General features: G+C 43.6%; 1 protein-coding gene across 2 annotated transcripts; it reads left to right on the top strand.

Moving 5' to 3' along the window:
- The first annotated feature begins 2362 nt into the window (after positions 1 to 2362).
- LOC121915791 lies at positions 2363 to 17490 on the top strand. 2 transcript variants are annotated; one of them, XM_042440316.1, is made up of 6 exons: positions 2363 to 2758; positions 4278 to 4622; positions 5683 to 5976; positions 7550 to 7660; positions 8611 to 8717; positions 16132 to 17490. In XM_042440316.1, exons 1-6 carry the CDS (start codon positions 2671 to 2673, stop codon positions 16228 to 16230), a joined length of 1044 nt encoding a protein of 347 aa, XP_042296250.1. In that variant the 5' UTR covers positions 2363 to 2670; the 3' UTR covers positions 16231 to 17490. The 2 variants fall into 2 exon arrangements, with proteins under 2 accessions (XP_042296250.1, XP_042296251.1); XM_042440317.1 differs by lacking the exon at positions 16132 to 17490 and adding an exon at positions 13931 to 15024 and having other exon boundaries at positions 2370 to 2758.
- Positions 17491 to 19290: the final 1800 nt, after the last annotated feature.

Raw genomic sequence — 19290 nt, 5'->3', positions numbered from 1 at the left:
TTGTTTTGTTGGTTATATGTTAGCGGAACAGAATAAAAATCATTTAGATGAACAAAGATCTAATAGTTCATTTTAGAAAAAATAATGAACGTTTTAAGAAATGCTGGTATCCCACTTTGTAGTTTTCAAAGCAGCCGACGAAAGACAATCTCTGAAAGATTGCATTTGGTGAAATCACATACGATTTCGGATACAGATATGAATTATGAATGATGTGGAGTCCTTTTGATTCGTTTGGGCATTGGCCGCCGGTTCCCATCCTACGTCTCCCTTCCGCCTGCTAGGTAATAATGTAATTGATTATTAATTATTGATTATCTTAAACCCAGAATTCAGCAGGGAGCCCAAGGAGTCGGTTGGAAAGGAAACATGTCTATTTCAGTCACAGAATTTGTTCCCAGCAGGAACGTTCTTCCAAATTACTTGGGACCACGATTCTTAAAACGAACCAAGTTTGTATAGTGTTTTGAACAAAGGAAACCACAAATCACATGTGCATCGGTTATATTGAATTAAAACATTTCCACCCCTGTTATATTCATTGGATATCCAACCTAGCGTACGTCTCTATATCAAGTCAGTCAATCTTTTATCTGTATATGTTTTGTTTCACTGTCCTTAAATGGTTCCTTTTATTATGCTTCCTTTTATTTGGGTTAAAAAATTTTAAGTTGGGAGCCGTTTCCAAATTCCAAAGCAGGATGTTTGGCATGATCTGGAATAACAGCTTTTGCTCTATAGTTTTAGCTCCTGGGCGAGTAAAAATCTGGATTTTTAACCATGCTGCCACAGTATTTTAAGCGTCTGGTTGCGCAGCCCAGTGGAAACTAACCATAAAACCCAGGACTTAGGCAAAAATAGCTCTTTCCATCTGCCTTTCGCCGCATTGAGCATCAGAGGAAGAAGGTGTGAACCAGTGCCAAGAAAGAGCTTTCTTTTCTGTTCATATCTGACCACAATCTCCCTCTGCTTCCTTTTGCTGCAGAAAGCGGTCGTTTGGGGCCTCTCTGTCTATCGCTTTGCTTCACAAAATGGTGGCCCAGAAACCGTCTCCTGCCGCCGTTCAGTGCGCCACATGTTCATCCATGCGTGTCTTCATGTTGCCAGTTGACTTATGGTGGACCCCATGAATTTCAGAGGGTTTTCTCAGGCAAGGAACCCTTGGAGGTAGCTTTTTTCCCCCTAGTTCCTTCCTCTGAAATAGAGCCTCTAGCATCTGGGATTCCTTGGTGGTCTCCCATCCAGGGACTAACAAGACTGACCCTGCTTAGCTTCCAAGATCAAACACATGCCTTGTGCGGATGGATGCGGCAGTCAACCTATGGCAACCCCATGGGCTTCGTAGGGTTTTCCTAGGCAAGGAATCCTGAGCAGTGGTTTCACCAATGACCTTTCCTTAAAATGTGGAGAAGAGAAGGTTAAGAGGTGATATGAGAGCCCTGTTTAAATACTTGAAGGGATGTCATATTAAGGAGGGAGCAAGCTTGTTTTCTGCTGCTCCAGGGAACAGGACCCAATGGAGCAATGGATGCAAGCTCCAGGAAAAGAGATTCGACCTCAAGATCAGGAAAAAACATCCCAGTAAGGGCTGTTCGACATTGGAACACACTCCCTCAGAGATTTTGGTGGACTCTCCTTCTTTGGAGGCTGTCTTTAAGCAGAGGTTGGATGGCCATCTGTCAAAATGAAGATGCTTTGACAAAGAGTTCCTGCAGGGCAAAATATGGGGTAGGACTAGATCAGGGCCCTTTTGGGGGGTCTCTTCCAACTCTACGGTTCTATGATTCTGAGTTTGTCAAAGGCAGTGGTCCCCAAACTGCTCTTTAAGGGGCTTTGGACTCCAGCTCCCAGAATCCCTTTTGGACCCAGTTTGCAGCAGTGGATGAAAGTAGTAGGAGGAGAGGGGAACCAGCCCTTTTCAAAGCAGCTGGGAAAGTGGGATTGCTCTGGACTCTGGAGTCTTCCTCTCCTGTCTAAAACTGAAACAGCTGGGAAGAAGGGGAGTCTGCTCCTGGTTGGTCCAGGTCTTGCTATTTTTGTGGATTTTGGGATGTTCTTGCACTTTGTTCCTAAAGTAGAAATGCATATTTGGAAGGGAGGGAAGCTCAGGGAAAGATTTGGGGAAGGTTCCCCACTTGGTTTGCACCAATAGCAGTTTTATACTTAAGAGATCTTTTGCTGCAAAGCTAAATCTTCCAGACTTCAGCAAAGAGCCCCCCAAGTGAGAATCCCCCCCCCCCCAGTATCCATCATTGCAGACGGCAAGGCATCCAGACCCAAATTCCCTTTGCATTTCCTGGGTCCCTTTGCTTTCCCCCTTCTCTTTGTAGGTCTAATATGTTATATGTATCCCTAAAGGCTCAGCTATTGCTTTATGTTACTGCAGTGCTAGGAACTTGGGGGACTGGAGGAAAGTTTCATTTGGAGGGGAAGGATCTTTATTTGGGGCACGTGGGTCTCCCTCCACTTCCCCCACTGAAGGAAGTGCAAAACATCTGGCTTAGGCTTGGCTTGGTGTCCTTCCCTCTTGCTTTGTTCCACCCCTTTTCTGCAGTTACCAAAAGCTCAGCCAAGGCAGAGAACATCAGCATGGCTTCCCTGCAGAAGATCCTCAGTCCTCTCCTGCCAAAATGGAGGTCCTGATGACCCCCAAAACTGTCTGCCTCTGAGATGGAGATGATGGAGAGACCCCTTCTTCCCTGGAGGCTCCAATGGACCCCCCTCTTCTTCTCTGCCACCTTCTTCTGCTCCTTTCTGGGTAAGTCCTGGGTAAGTCTCACAAAACCTCATGCAACCTTTTCTAACTCCAGAGAGAAATGGGTCCAGGTTTTGAAGGAGCTGACCAAGAGAAGGCCCAGAGCAACCTACAATCAAAGTCCAGGCTTAGCAAGGCAAGGATGGACTGCTGGGCTTTGCTGTCTTGTCTCTTCACAACTGTTCACAAGAAACTGAAAGGAGCACCATGTCAAGAAGCTACGGAGAGAGCATCTGCCTTTCAGAAGTCATGGATAAATTACCCATGGATAATGACATTATTTTCCCCCCATCCTTTCGTAAGCAAATGATGTCAGAGGTAGAACGCCGCAGTTTATTCCTCCTGGTTTTTCTCATGTTGGTGATATAATAGCCCTGTTTGAATATTTTGAAGGGATGTCATATTGCGGAGGGAGCAAGCTTGTTTTCTGATGCTCCAGAGAACAGGACCTGGGACAATGGATGCAAGCTACAGGAAAAGAGATTCCACCTCAACATTAGGAGGAACTTTCTGAGAGTAAGGGCTGTTCGACAGAGGAACACACTCCGTCCTCACAGATTTTGGTGCAGTCTCCCTCCTTGGAGGTCTTCAAACAGAGGCTGGATGGCCATCTGTCAATGGGGATGCTTTGATTTGGATTTCCTGCATGGCAAAATGGGGTTGGACTGGATCAGGGCCCTTGCGGTCTCTTCCAACTAGGATTCTATGATTCAGTGATGGTTTTGAAGTCCTGAAATTTCATTTTCCTGGGTGAAGTTGTTTAGAAACAAATGCTGCAGTTACTTAAGACTTTGTGAATTGATTTTTGGTTGCATTTCACTTGCAAAACTCTGGCTGTTTTGGGTTAAAGCATTGTACAGAGAGCCCTTGTTATCTGCTGGGATTTGGTTATCTGCTGGGGCACATCCAGATGACTTTGTCCTTCCTTTGTTTAAATTGTGAATTTTAAAGGAGGATTGTTTTGATATGCGTACATCTTATTTGTCCTTTTTAAACGGATGTCTTGTTTTAGATTATAGGTTTTTAACTCTTGTTCCCCACCTCGATCCAATGGAAGAGGCAGGTAAGAAATAAATATTATTGTTGTTATTAATGTTACTATTCCAATTTCGTTGTCCCATCCACAGGATTGCCATGAGTCGGGGTCAACTGCAGGGCAGTAAACAACAACAAAATTGGAATAATAATAAATAACAACAACAGCAACTCTGCTTAGTTCCTGCAAATCCATGCTTGTTATCTCTCTGATGGTGATTTGGGGATTTTATACTGTACTAGGTTAAAATAAACCAACTTGGGGAAGTAGTAGAAAAAGTTTCTGATCATACCAGGAGCATACAGAGATAATCGAAATGTGTTTGGATCTCCAAAATAAAATCAGAAACGACAGGAACAAAACCAGGGATTTTGGGGTCTTTTAAACATCTGGTCTATCATCCGCGGATTCTGCCCTTTATCATTCTATTTGACATTTCTTCCTTTCCTTTTCTCTCTGCATCCATCCATTCCCACCATTTTAAAGGTGCCGTAAATGATGCAGTGCAGACGCCTCTCCATCGGGTCAATGGGGTCCTGAGAAGATCCACCTTGCTGTCTGTCAGTAACATCTCCCCATCGGAAGAAGTGACAAGGGTTGAATGGGACTTCCAGCCTCAAAATGGGACAGGGTTATCCATTGCCGAATTCAGAGATGGGAAATGGGAGCGTCCGAATCCCAAAGACCAGTTTGGGATGAGGTTGGAACTGGTCAATGAGACCACGCTGAGGATCCGAAATTTGGAGAAGGAGGACAGTGGAGTCTATAAAGCTCGGGTTAGGCTTCATCCAGCAAAGATTGAAGAACACTGTTTCCGTCTCACGATTTATGGTAAGTAGTTATTGTACTGTTTCATTTATTAGTCATTGGACCATCTCCATCAGTCCGGCTCTGAAGCTGGAGAAGACAACAGACTGGTATTCTATTCCTTATAATAGGGTTTTTTCCAACAGCCATTCATGGAGATTCATACCAGGATGAGAAAAACTTCCTTCTTTTCCTCAATCATTTTTATTTCCTGCTTATTTATTCCGAAAGGTAGGTGCATATTTTTGTATGAATCTCCCCCACCAAATATATATATATATATATATATATATACCTGTTTCCTCATTAACTTCAACTTGTCTACAGCATTAAAATAGACTGTGATCTGATCACATGTGATTTATTGGAGTTTGGGATTTTCTTTGGGGAGACCCAAAAAAGTCCTCAACTCCCCAGAAAAAGACTTAATGGTTTTTACTGTAGTATCCATGGAAATCTACATAAATGCACATTATTGCAAGTGTGGCTGTTCTTGTGCTTTGCATGGATTTGTATGGCTGCGCATTTTGGGCACATTAGATGCAATTAAATGCAAATTTGCACACAAAAGTGAATGCAAATGTGCAAAAATCTACAGCAGTTTGCATAACATACTTATGTGTAGACTAGCCTTAAGATGTTTTGTATTTATTTTTTTTAAATGTGTGCACATTTTAAGGTGTATCTATGCTGCAGAAATGATGCAATTTGGCCACATTTGAACTGCCATAGCTGTAGTTTGGTGAGGAGCCAGCACTCTTTGGCAGAGGAGGCTCACTTTCCAAAACTACAAATCCCAGTGTTCCATGGGATGGAGCTACTGCGTGGAAAGTGGTGTCAAACTGCATTACTTCGACAGTGTAGACGACTGGTAGTTGGTACAGTTCAGAATGGTTACCAGATACTGGGATACATCACACGCCTTTTAAAAATGCAAAGATCTCTGATGGAAAACATCTATTGTCCTCTATGCCAGCCTCAGGAGAGATGAGGTAGATATTGTTAAAGTGAAATATTAACCCTTTGAGTTGATTTTGTCTCTTCTTGGAATGGACGACTGGAGTGTTTTCTCTATTTTTAACAGACCCCGTTCCAGAGCCACAAATTCATCTCCTCCAAGAAACCCCCAATTCTTCATCTGAATGCAACGTAACCTTGCAATGTCTGGTGTCCGAAAAAGGAGGACTCAATGTCTCCTGGAAAATTGGGGATGCCCTCAGACCCTTAGAAGGGGATCCAGATTGGTATTGGTTCTCCTCCAAAGGATGGCACATCCACTTGTCCAACCCAACAGAATCCAATGTCACTTGCCTGGTCACCAATCTGGCCGATCGCAAGATAGCCTCCGTTGACTTGACCAGCGTCTGCCCCCGTCCAGGTGAGTCATTCAGTGCCCCCCATCTCCATTTTACAGGATCCTTGCGTTGGAAGAGACCCCCAAGAAGGGCCCTGCTCCAGTCCAACTTTATATTCCACCATGCAGGAACTCTCCATCAAAGCATCCCTGAGAGATGGCCATCCAGCCTCTGTTTAAAGACCTCTAAAGAAGGAGACTCCATTGCTCTCCAAAGCAGCATCTTCCATTGTTGAACAGCTCTTACCATTGGGATGTAATGTTTAGGCAGACCCCATTCCCTACCTATCTTTGCAAGACCTCATTCTTACAAATAAAAATGTGGTGTGCAATCTGAATCGATTGATCGATTCGACAGCAGAGCGTGGTTCGCCCCTTGTTTATCCCGATCTCCCTGTTAATAAAACAACCCGCTTGCGGTTCCCATTCACAAATGAATTGTTTCAAAAACGGACAAATTTAAATCGATTCCAATCTACATCCGGTTCACGCTTGTGCAGAATCAGTTTGTCCAAAAAGACGCAGAAAAAAATCAGTGTCAAAAAGACGCGGGTTTAAATGGTTCTGGCGCATTCCCCCCCACCAAATCGTTTCAGCGATTCGATTTAAATGGAAACCTGGGTCTTTTGAAACAGTTCAGACCGAATTGTGATCCAGTTTACAAGGTAGTGGGAATGAGGCCATAGAATCCCTTTTCCTGTCGCTTGCATCCATTGCTCCGTCCTTCTTTCCTGCCCTGAGGTGGGCTATACCAGTTAAAATACAAACCGCCATTAAAAACACACAAGCCCAGAGTTAAAACACAATATATAGTACTATAGCACTGCCCCCCTCCCCCCTGCAAAGAAAACCCTGGAAAAAGCAGATATACTTTGACTCCAGCCCTGAACAAAGTGTTTACTTTTGGTCTCATTGCTTTTTGGGAACGTAGCTACAGATTGCATCAATCATCCTGACAAAGTTTGGCAAAGTTTACATAATTCTTTTTTCTCCCCATTAGTTTCTTGTTTTGCATTTGGAAGGAATACAATTTGTTGAGAAAGGCGTGGAGTAATTTGAGCTCTCTTCTCCCTTCTTCTCCGCCTGCGCACATTTCCAAAAACAAAGGTTACGGAAACCTTTTGTTCTCTGCAAGGTCTCCTACCAAACTATGGATTTCCCTAACGCACCGGATTTCGGACTGCAATGTTTTCATGGATTGCCCATCGGCTAATTTTCCTTTTGAAAGTATTCTGTTCCAGTAACCCTCACTAGATGACATAAATCCAGGGTTGGCCATATAGCACAATAACATCCCAAACCCACAAAACAGTTTTATTGGGCCATACAAAATGCACAAAATGCACGATGCAAGCTTTCAAAGCTCCGCCAGCATCTTCGCCAGGCAAAGATGTTTAGAATCATACAAGGAATATATATATATGTATGTATGTATGTATATAGTGATGTTAGTCACAGGTTGTCAAGATACTGTTGCCGTTTAAGATGGTGGGAAGGGGTTATCCATGGAAGCAGAGGCTATCCTTTCTGGCCATTTCTTCCATTTGCAACCCAAAAAGATGCTTCCTACCTAAAGAGACTTTGTCTTTCTTTGCAGATGGCAGACAAGAACACTGGTGGCTGATCTTTCCCATTGCGATTGTGGTTGTGTTGGTGTCAGGCTTCTGGATTTGGAAGAAAAGGAGGAAACAGCCGCGCTGCAGTGAAGGTAAGGCAATTCCCGAAAGAGAGGAAGGAAGCCCTTTCCTCTCCAAGCCAAAACATCCCCTTCCTTGCAATAACATCCTGCCCTTGTATGTTTTCCCATTGTAATTCCATAGGTTACCTTTCCAGTCTCATGGCCAGAGGTATAGCAATGGGGCTCAGTGTGGGAACGAAAGCTTTGCGGCCCCAAATAAGAATTCGTCACCCCCCAAGTGACATTTTTCCTTCATCCCCCAGATTTCTAGCATTGCAAGGATTCAAAAGTTTGGTTTTAGGGTTTAGAAATGTATTTTAGGGATGCAGGAAAAGAGGGCAACAAAATGACCAAGTGCAAGCACAGCAAATGGAAGCCCTCTCTTAGTATTTAGGATGGTCGAAGTCTCATAGTGTATCCACACTCCGGAAATAAAGCAGTTTGATACCGCTTTAACAGTCATGATGGCTCAATGATACGGAGTTCTGGGGTTTGCCATATTTTGTAAGGTAGTTCAGTATTTAGAAATATATTCTAGGATCTGTGAAAAGGGGCCAGCAAAATGATTGCAAGCGCAGCTAAACAGAAGACTTCTTAGTATTTAGGACAATTGATGCCCCAAGGTGTATCTACAGTGCCGAAATAAAGCAGTTTGATACTGCTTTAACAGCCATGACTCAATGGTATAGAGATTCCGAGATCAGTAGTTTGCCTATCAGAAGGCCACAACAAACTGCAAGATCCAGGATCCCATCGCATTGATTTATGACAGTTAAAGCGGTGCTGAACTGCATTATTTCTGCAGTGTGGATGCAGCCTAAGTTGAGATACGGAAATCTTGGTCTCAGTCAGGGTTAGGGTTAGATGAATTGGGGCTGTTCTTGCCAAATCAGGACACTTTGGGGGTGCACAAGTCTCTTCCAGGTGATGCTTTGGGATTTTGTCCTTGTATGGTTTATCCTGGGCTCTGAATCTTACAGAAATACTAGAAGAGCCACTAGATTCTGCAGCGGACTCTGCCTTGGAAGCAAATAAGGTTCCTGAAGATCAGTACATGGAAGTCCAAAACGTAAGGGACAATGACCAGGTGAGATTGTTGCACAACACAACACAAGATTTGGGTATTTGGCACCAGCATCTCTTTGCACTTTCTCCTAAGTGCTCAGAGTCCCTCCAGCTCTCCTCCTTTGGCAGAACTGCTTTCCTTGACAAGATTTCTTTGGAAACCATGGCCTTCCTCTCTGGCTCAGAGAAGGCAAATTGCCCAAGTCTTTCCATGGCCAGGTGGGGATTCGAACCCTGTTCTCCTTGGATGCTGCAACACTGCAGATTTAATGCGGTTTGGAGTGGGTCAACCATCAGACTATGACTAAGAGATTAGGATTCAAACCCTGGCTCAGCCATGGAAACCCATTGGGTGACCTTAACCAAGTTGCACTCTCTCAGCCTCAGAATATGGCAATGGAAAACCTCCTCTGAACACATTTTTACCAAGAAAACCTCTTAAAGTCACCTTAAGTTGAATGGCCATGGCAAGCCCCATCGGAAGAAACAACTTGAAGGCACACAACAACAACAACAGCAGCAAGACACCTCTTTAACTGCCATGGCTCCATGCTATAGGGAGCATGGAGGGCTCTGTGCCAAAGCAAAACTACAGATCCCAGGATCCCTAAGCACTGAGCCATGGCAGCTAAAGCAGTGTCAAAATGCATTGATTCTACGGTGTGGATGCAGCCTTTCATTGCCGGTAGCATTGCTGTCATCCTAAATTTACCAATTTATTTACCAAGGCTGGGTATCTCGCCAAACTACAAATCCCAGAATTGCACAGCATGGAGCCATGGCGGTTAAAGCGGTGCCAAACCGTATTAATTCTGCAGTATGGATGCATCCCTAGAGTCCAATGCTCATATCACTGCACCATGCTGATGCCTCTCAAGACCAAAAACTATAAATCCTTAAAAGTACACCTCCTTAACAACCTCTTGCAACTTTTTGCACCTATCTTGGAGAAATCGACCTTCGGATGCAGCTGCTGAGATGCTGTGGGTGGTGACTTGAACTCGCCTCTTCCAAAAGAGTGCCAAAATGGCTCCGGAAGAACTCCCTGCCCACTTGTGCACCTGGCACCGGTTTCCATTTTAATTTTAATGTTAATTACTTTTTTTAAATGGCTTTGTCAGCCAAAGCAACTGAACCATGAGAACACACAAATCCAATATTACTCCCATTTTATCTTATCATTTCTACCGTTGCTCAGAAGAAATGGATGCAATAAAAGCCAAGCAATGATAAGCAGCGATTACAAGGGAACGCTCCAGCTGTCCAAATAATCTGAATTATTGATTATTGCAAATAAAAGAGGATTAAAACAGCCCTTGGCTATACTCCCCCTGCAAGTGTTAGGAGATAGTCCATATTTTTCTCCTTTACCGGAAAGGGACCCCAACTCCATCGGCAATTTGTAAAGTTTGGGGCAGGCATCCAAGACCTAGAGCTCTCCGTTCAAGATGAGTATCTGCTTTCCAAAAACTTACCCAGGAATGTGAATAGGAACAACCTGTTCCCAAAAGGAAGGTGTGATTACAATTTGTCTTTGTGGACATTTTCAGGTCATGTCTTTATGTGATCCTAAGGCAAGTGTTTTCTTGGCAACATTTCTTCAGGGGCGGGTTTGGCACCATGGCTCTCCTCTGAGGCTGAGAGAGTGAGACTTGCCCAAGGTCTCCCAAAGGGTTTCCTTGGTTTTGGGGGGGGGGGGGTTGGAGCATGAGAAGTGGGAGGTTTGGAAATATGAAGCTGCGTTTTGCCTGATCTGGTTCCTGGTGCTGAATGTCACGAGAGGTGACCTCTTCCTTGAGTCCTCCTGAAAAGTTGTGTTTGCAAAGGGTATCAGCTTAATTCGCCTCCGCTGTGCAGCTGTCAAGCGCCAGGACATATTCCAGCCAGCCTTTAGGGATAAAGGGCGAGGTATAAATACCATTGTAAAATAATAATGCTATAAAAAAACCAGGCTCCCATTATCCTGTTTTTCTGACATCTCCCTGCCCATTTGGCTATAATTCTCATTCGCCTTTGCAAGTCCTTTCTGGCTCTTGAGAAACACAAGAATTTGCAATTCTGGCCTCGCATCTCCAGCATTTCAGAGCTCAAAACCGGGACCCATGGGTCCTGAGAAACATCGGAGTTGCGGTCAAAGTGGCAAATGTTATTTATGGGGAGGAAAAGACAAGCCAGGAGAAAGGGCAGCGGTTTGCTTTTGCCCGATCCAACTGGGAAGGAGATTCTATCCTCTCTTTCCTCTTCTGAGGACAAGGAACGTTTGCAATTTGGACCCAGTTTCCAATAGACATCATCTGAGGCCAAATGGAGAAAGTGGGAGAAGGAGAGAGGAACCGGGACATTTTCAAAACCAGCTGGAAATGTGGGAAGGCAGAGGATTAATCCAAATCAGGAAAATAAGTCGTTTGCCGGATAACTAAACTACTCATAGTATATTTTAACCAAACCCCAGGGCAATGTCAAAAGCAGAGCCTAGCAGCAACAAAGGAAGTTGCTATTACTTTTTGCTAAAGAGGAAGCACTAGGAGTTGCATTGGATGGTATATTCCCAGCTGTTCAAGCCATCCCAGGAATGGCTTGCTTGGCATGGAGAAAAGGCCTGGAGAGGTGCCCCGATTCCTATTTATTCCCCCAGGAAGAAGCGATCTTATGGAAATACCTTCATCTGGCAGAAAGGATGATATATTCCCAGCTGTTCGATGGAGGCTGCAACCCATCCCAGGAATGGCTTGCTTGGCATGGAGAAAAGATGCCCCACCTCCTATCTATTCCCCCAGAAATAACATGGAAACACATGCGGAGGTCCGTCCTGCCAATGCGTCATCCCCCAAAAATCAAAGCCTTGCATGGAAAATGAATCAGGAACCCAAATATTTCCACCTGTTCTACAACAATCCTTTCCGCCCCATTTCTCCATCCACTTCAAACTCTTTTAGTCCAAAAAAGCAATATCCACAGAACCTTGCTAACTGATATTCATTCCAAAACTTACTCCCTTGCAATCTGCATTTATGTTACTGTTCATTGAACAAAAAATGCAGGTTGGAGTAAGTTTAGAAATGTCATATTGATTTGCAAGTTCTAGATGAAGAAAGGTGTTCTAGGTGCATTTGGCCATATGGGGGAAAGGATCTCCAAACGTTCCAGAACAAGGGAAAGTGTGGGGTCTACAACTTCCAGAATCCTCAGCCGCCACTGAGTTACCTTTGCAAACAATGACATTTGGGACAGTTGGAAAGCCAGGTGGATCGCTATGCTCCAATGCTTATTTTAATATCTTTTTGAGACCAACTCATTTTGCCAAACCCTGCCAAGTCCATTGGAAGACTTTGAGCTGAGACTCATTCAGTTTATGGTCTGAGAATTTGGTTTTACAACTCTTATACAAAAAAATTGCTTGCAATCCAAATCTTTCCTTGAAGTCAAACAATGGGCAGCTTGTATTTGTGTCTGCACCTGCTGCAGCCAAAGATCAGGTTATTCATTTCACAAATGAAATATTGACATCTGCTTGCCTTGCTCTCACCAGCGCAACCCTTTCCAGGAATATCATTCATTTAAAAGCCTCGCAGCCTGGATCAGGACAAAAGAAAGGGATCTAGGGGTCTTAGTAAGTCAGAATCCGAATGTGAAACAACGCTGCAGCTAGAAAGGCCAATGCGATCCTAGGCTGTATCAAAGGCCCGTTACAAACGGGCAGGAAAGTACGTGCTCAGCACGTACTAGGGTTAGAAAGGGGCATCTCTTCCAGACGCCCCTAACCCTAGTATGGACTGAGAGTGTATGAAATGGCGGTGGCCGTTCCACACGGCCGCCGCCATTTTGACGTAGCAGACGCGCTGCGTCCACACGTCGCGCCACAGAAATGACGCCGTGAGTGTGTGCTTCAGCACTTGCGGCATCTCTTCCGGGACGCAGGAAGGAGTGCGATTTTCGTGCTCCTTCTTTGCAGCGTCCGGGAACCGCGCCATTTGCTGCGGTTTCCGGATGCTGCAACCGGCGGTGGCAGCAGACTGCCGCTTTTCGGCGGTCTGTAACCCGCCAAAGTGTCTATATCAAGGGAACTAATAGTACCACTCCATTCTGCTTTGGTCAGGCCTCACCTGGAATATGGTCTCTAGTTTTGGATACCACAATTTAACAAACTGGAAACACGTCCAGAGAAGGTTGACCAAAATGGAAAAGGGTCTAGAAACCCCCAGTTTTATGGGTTTAGGGAGCTGGATAGGTTTGATTTGGAGGAGAGAAGATGGAGAGGTGAGACGATGGATCCAACTTTAAACGCCTGAAAGAATGCCATGGAGGAATAAGATGGAGGGACCTAGTTTTCCGCTGCTCCAGAGACTAATAGATCCACATTGCAAGAAATTGATCCCACCTAAGTTATTAGGAAGATCTTCTTGGCTGCAAGGGATGTTGAATAGTGGGATACGGACTCATCCAAAAGATGGAGGACTTGTCCTCTTTGGAGGCCTTTAAATGGAAAGGTTGGATGGACAACTCCTGGAGGCCTTTAAGTGGTGGGTTTTTAGCATCCATTTTTAGCTGGACTATATTGCATTTAGTGTTGCAATAGAAACATCTAGGAAAACCTAAATTAAAACATGCAGAAAGTGCTTGTTAAAATGCAATTCAATGATTTATAGAGTTAAAACCCTTGGGAAAAAATGCACTGTATTTAATTGGTGGAATGATAAAAACCTACAGAAGAGCATGCTCTTAAAAGCCCTTTCAGATCATCAAAATGGAAGAGGGTTGTTTTTTCCAGCTTTTGTTAGAAATGCAATCATTGTTGCTGTTGCGTGCCTTAAAGTCATTTATGTCTAATGTTTGACCCCAAGACGAACCTCTCCTGGGCTTTTCTTGCCAAGATAATCTTCTCCAAACCATAAATCAAACTCTTTAGCAAAACACGCAATGCAAACACAGATGCGCACATGTTGTTTTGTTTTTTGGGTGAAGGCATCGTTCCAAAAATGTTTCCTCTTAAACAGAGGTTGGATGGTCATCTCTGGAAACACTTTTGCTGTATATTCTTATATAGCTAAAGGGGGTCAGATTAGATGACCCTTGGGGTCCTTCCAACCCTATGATGCCAAGCAAGGAGGGCAAAGAAAGGATATCTTTTCATATTTCATTGCATTATGTATTGCATTAAGTACTGAACTGCATTCTGTAACCTGCCTCGATCCATAGGGAGAGGATATTGTTGTTGTTGTTGTTTATATCTTTTAGGGGTCTTAACGCACCACAAAGAAAACTGCAGCTTATTTTCTCTGGACCTACTGCTAAGAAACAAGCAAACCCTTGTCTAATCCCTGTTTAACCAAGGAAAGCAAACATTTGCTTTTGCATAAAGCTAATGATTTGGAAAAAAGAGCCTTGTTCAAATACAGCATTCAAATGCAAGATATATGCTGTCTAACAAATGATGCAAAAACGGAAATTGGGAGCTTTCTGGGATCAATTTGGGATGTGTCCACACTGCAGAATGAATGCACTTTGGCACCGGTTTAACCTCCATGGCTCCGTTCTTGTCAGATCCTGGGACTTGTAGTTTGCTGGTGCAAAAAGGGGAAATACGATCGTTTGAGGAGCAATTTGGGGTGTATCCACATTGCAGAATTAATGCGGTTTGATGCCATTTTAATTGTCTGGTCCCTCACCAAACTACAAATCCCAGGATAGAGTCACAGCAATTAAAGTGGTGTCGAACTATTTTAATGAAAGTGGTGTTAACTGCTTTAAATTCTGCAGTGTGGATATACCCCAGGTTGATAAATCCTAATTGGGGGGATACTGGGACCTGCAATCCGAAAGGGATGCTTTTGCAGGCTCTTGGCACAATCTGCCTGGATGCATGTCTTTGTTTTGTGTTGTTTTTCTTCCTCTTTAAATTGGAAATTCCCAAATCTTTGACTGTGGCTTGGGACACCAGGGCCACTTTGGCCAAGAGACTGGCCGTTGGTCAGCAAAGTCCGGCTGACGTCCAGCAAAAACTCTCTGAAGCAGATGAGGAAGGCAGGATTTGGATTGCAAAGGGGTTTAAAGGGAAAGATGCCTGAATACAGTACTCCAATAGAGATAGCATGAGTCCTGGGTTCAAATTCCCATTCAGCTCTGGAAAGCCCCTGTACAAGTCACACTCATCCTCAGAGGAAGGCAAAACCCCCTTCAATACATCCAGCCAAAAAGCCCCTGGGTTTTTACTTAGGTTTTACCCCAAGCAGGAAAACCCAGAGAACAGCGGGTTTGGGATTTGTAAATTTTATTTATTTATTTATTTATTTATTTATTTATTTATATCCCGCTCTTTTCCCAGGACTGGGACTCAGAGCGGCTTCACAGCAATTAAAAAACAAACAAACAAAAAGTACAATTAAAACATTTTAAAAATAAATAGATAAATGACATGCATTAAACAGAATGATTAAACTAGTCCAACATTCCTGCCTGTTCTTATAGTGATTCCTTAAATGCCTGTTTGAGCAGGTAGGTCTTCACCTGTCGTCGGAAAGCCATCAAGGAGGGAGCCTTTCTTATCTCCCTGGGCAGGGAGTTCCAGAGTCTAGGGGCAGCCGCTGAGAAGGCCCTCTCTCGTGTCCCCACCAAACGTCTTTGTGAAGGTGTTGGGATGGTGAGAAGGGCTTCTCCAGAGGATCTCAGCGTCTGGGCAGGTTCATACCAGGAGAAACGGTCTGCCAAATAATGTGGACCTGAGCCATGTAGGTGTGCGTCTTGTTTCTCCTTTTAAACCAATGTGTGTTTTAACTGCTCTTTCATTAACTGTTGTTGTCGCCTGCTTTGATCCATGGGGAGAGGTGGGTAAGAAAATACTACTACTACTACTACTACTACTACTACTACTACTACTACTACTATTGGAAAGGGTTGCCATATGGTGGAGTTACATGGAATAGTGGTTTGAGCATTGGATGAAGGGGCTGTAAAGATAGGCGCATCAAGCTCCTTTTTGCGCCATAGAAGGGATGTCATAAATGGCGCAGCGTGGCGTTATGATGCCCCTTGTGCGCAGCAGCACACAAGGGACACCATCGTGACATGTGCCATCTGGATGCTCGCATGCCATAATGGTGCCCCATGGAGAAAGAAGGGCTTGGAGCATGTGAATACTCAGCCCTATCACAGCTTGAAATGCCAGTCTTTCGAGCCCCTATGACTCTAGAGGCCAGGGTTCAAATCTCTGCTCATCCATTAAACCCAGTGGCTGACCCTGAGCAAGTCGCTCTCTCTCAGCCTCAGAGGAAGGCAATGGCAAAGGGTCTCTGAAAACCCTTTCCAAGAAATCCCAGTTACTGGTTCGCCTTTGGGGTCACCATATACTGGAAACAATAGGAGCAACAACCTCCCATTGCAAGGGATGGCATTTTGCATCTCAAGATCTCCATGTTGATGTTTCTTCTTTCTCTTTCCAGGAGCTTGACAGGCTCTCCAAGGGCAGTCCAGCGGATGGATCTCCGACCATCTATGCCATGGTCCAGTCTCCCTCTCACCTTCCTGACCCGGTCGTCTGATGGATGGACACTGGATGCTTTGGGACACTTGTTTTGTTGTTTTGTCGTTTTGTGAGACACTTAGCCTTCTCTATTGGAGACCTCCAGTGCCACTGGGTTTATTTCTGCAATGCAGACGCACCCAGAGTTTCCTTAATGTGACTTTCTTCTTATGTGCCTTGAAGTCCATTCCATCTTATGGTGACTTGAAGGGGTTTTCTTAGCAAGGTTTGTTCAGAGGAGGTTTGCTAATGCCATCCTTGGAGGCTGAGAGAGTGTGACTTGTCCAAGTTCAACCAGTGGGTTTTGTGGGCAAGACGGGAATCGAACCCAGGACTCCAGAGTCATATTCCAATGTCCATGGATGGATGGATGGATGGATGGATGGATGGATGATACTATGGATGGGTGGATGGTACGTCATCCAATGGATGGATGAAGAGGTCATAGAGAGCCAAATGCACTTCCAGATTTATTTCAGCCTCATGTGAACCAGGAACATCAACTCAGAAAATTGCAGGTGGTTTTTTACGGAAGTTGTCACGGAAATCCACACCTGAGCTAGATATATGTATATATCTTCCCCTCCTGACCCCGAGTTTGGGTCCGAAATGACAGCAATGCAGTGTAACGCTTCCCTTTTTAAGTTCCTTGTTTTCTTGCAAACCTTTCTTCTCAGCCTCTCCTTCGTTGTGTTTTGTTTCCCTCCCATTATTTATAGCCTGTCATTAGAAAAGTACCAAAGTCAGGTCAGAGATTCCCATCCAGTTGCTGGGTTCCTCCTAAAATGGATGTCAAACATCAATTTGTATTCGTTTTTAGGTCATAGGAAATGCTTTTGGAAGAAAGGGACACATTTGCAGCATTGTTTTGATGCCGTCTTGTGATGTTACACCGTGCAGCTCCGTTATGTGCTTTTTCTTGCGTTTGCCATAAAAACTATTTTGTACTTCTGTGATGGTTTTTAATACAGTATATATATATTTTAAAAAAGTAAAAATGCAAAAAGAAAGGAAGGAAGGACGAAAGGAAGAAAGAAAAGGTTTAGCAGAGCATAGCATTTTCTGCGGAAACGGCAGAGGTTTGCAAAGTTGGGTGCAAAACCACAAAAAACAGGTCCCTCCTCTTCTTTCTTTCAATGAAATGAACATGAATTGTATCACAGAGACATGCTTTACTGTGCGCCAAAGTCTGTGGCCCTGGGACCAAGGGCCCACTGTACATTGCCATATGTGTATTTTATATGATGATAGTTTTAATAAAAAGACATCTGTCCCATTGGATTGGCCTTTGTGTTTTTCAGCAACAAAGAGGCCATGAAGCCTCTGCTTTCCGGGTAGGTTTTCTTTGCAGCGACCGTGACTTGAACTCGTGACGCATGCTCTTCTTCGGAAGAAGGAGATCCTCCCTTTTCTGCAGAATTAATCCCTTGCTGCCCTTTCTGAACCTCATGCGCCGAGATGCTTCCTTCCAGATGCAACTAAACCATGGCCTCCAATGGCTTTGTTGCGGTTTAATGAGGAACAGAGATGCAAAGAGGAACATCTGTCGCTATTTGGGGATCCTCTTTCCCTCCCTAAGGACTGCAGATCACATCCTCCCCAATCCATCCACCGAATTTGGCCAGAAAAGGCGCAATGCATCATTTCCTTTCATGGTTCTCATGATTATTATGACTTAGCCCTCCGTTTCCAAGCTTTCAACCGTCCATGGCTTGGATATATGTATATATGTACATTCCCAAAAGCCAACCTTGGTTGTGCCATTGTCAGTAAGGAAGACTACTGTATAGGACTCTGCCCTTGTATTCAATGGGCCTTGAGCATCCAGGGGTCCTGGAAGCAAATCCCGGCCAAGGAGAGCAAACCTTGGCTGCAAAGCGTTTGCTTGTGATGCATCACAGGAAACTCAAGAAGAGGAGTATCAGCCAAGGACTGTGGCCAAAGAGTTACTAGTTCTGCATTTGAGGGCTAAAGGCCGCTTGGCGGAAAACCCAAACCACTGCCTGCGTCATGCGTCCGTCTGGCGGCGCGAGTCTGGTTTCATTCCCTGTGCGACTCGCACGCACCGGGGCTGGTCGTTCGCACGCCTGGCTCCATCATCTCCTTGCCGCTTTTGCCTTTTAGGTTGTGAGAAACCGACATTATAGGTTTGCAAAGATAAGGCTGGAGGAATGGGAAAAGATCCTAGGCTCCTGATCAGGGTTCAAGTTCTCCATTTCCGTGAGGCTGATGTTCATGGGAGAGAGAGGTTCTGAGTGCGAGTCTCCAGCTGAGCATGGAGAGCATTTGCAAGGCTTCTGCGACTGCTTTCTGGAAGTTGCAAAACCTTTCTCTGAAGATACCAGCCATAGATGCAGGAAAACCCACAGGAAACTATGAAAGCCTTTGACTTCACGTCTTTCCAGGAGCGTCATAATAGTAATAGTAATCATAATCATAATCATAATCATATATTTGTACTCCAGCTCTCCCTGCAGATCAAATGTTGTGTGTGTATACATATTAAATTACATATATATAATATATATGTATGTATGTACCGTATATATATATAACCGCAGATCCAGTGTTTTCTGTGTGTGTGTGTATGTAATTTATATAATTAATATTACTATTATAATTTAATATTATAAAATTATATAAAATTATATAAAAATTTATTTTATTTTATATAATTATTATATAATTTTATAAAAAATATAATTATAAAATTAAAAATTAAAAAGACAAAAAATAAAATTAAAAATAAAAGATAAAAATAAATAAAAAATAATAAAAATAAATGAATAAATAGAATATGGGTTTGACATGGCCCTCCTCTGAGGCTGAGAGAGTGTGACTTTTCAGTGTATAAAATCATAAATAACTAAATAATAATTAATTAATTAATTATAAATAAATAATAAAAATAATAAAAAACAAATTAAAATAAATAAAATTAAATCAGGGTGGCTGCAGAAATAGCCCAGTTTGAGACCACTTTAACTACCCAGCCTGCTGCCGCTTCGGATATTATTATTATTATTACTATAATTATCATCATTATAATTATTATTCATGTCTTCTTATTTTTAGGCTT

The sequence above is a fragment of the Sceloporus undulatus genome, chromosome 9, assembly GCF_019175285.1.
Source record: "Sceloporus undulatus isolate JIND9_A2432 ecotype Alabama chromosome 9, SceUnd_v1.1, whole genome shotgun sequence".
NCBI lineage: Eukaryota > Metazoa > Chordata > Lepidosauria > Squamata > Phrynosomatidae > Sceloporus > Sceloporus undulatus.
Note: the sequence above shows the minus strand (reverse complement) of the source record. Positions and strands in the feature narration are given on the sequence as shown.

Excerpts from the sequence above, each read along its gene's own strand:
- LOC121915791 (XM_042440316.1), top strand. The coding sequence starts at position 2,671 with ATGGAGATGATGGAGAGACCCCTTCTTCCCTGGAGGCTCCAATGGACC. Across the intron at positions 4,623-5,682 it reads TTTCCGTCTCACGATTTATG|ACCCCGTTCCAGAGCCACAA; the intron begins GTAAGTAGTTAT and ends TATTTTTAACAG. Across the intron at positions 7,661-8,610 it reads ACAGCCGCGCTGCAGTGAAG|AAATACTAGAAGAGCCACTA; the intron begins GTAAGGCAATTC and ends TGAATCTTACAG.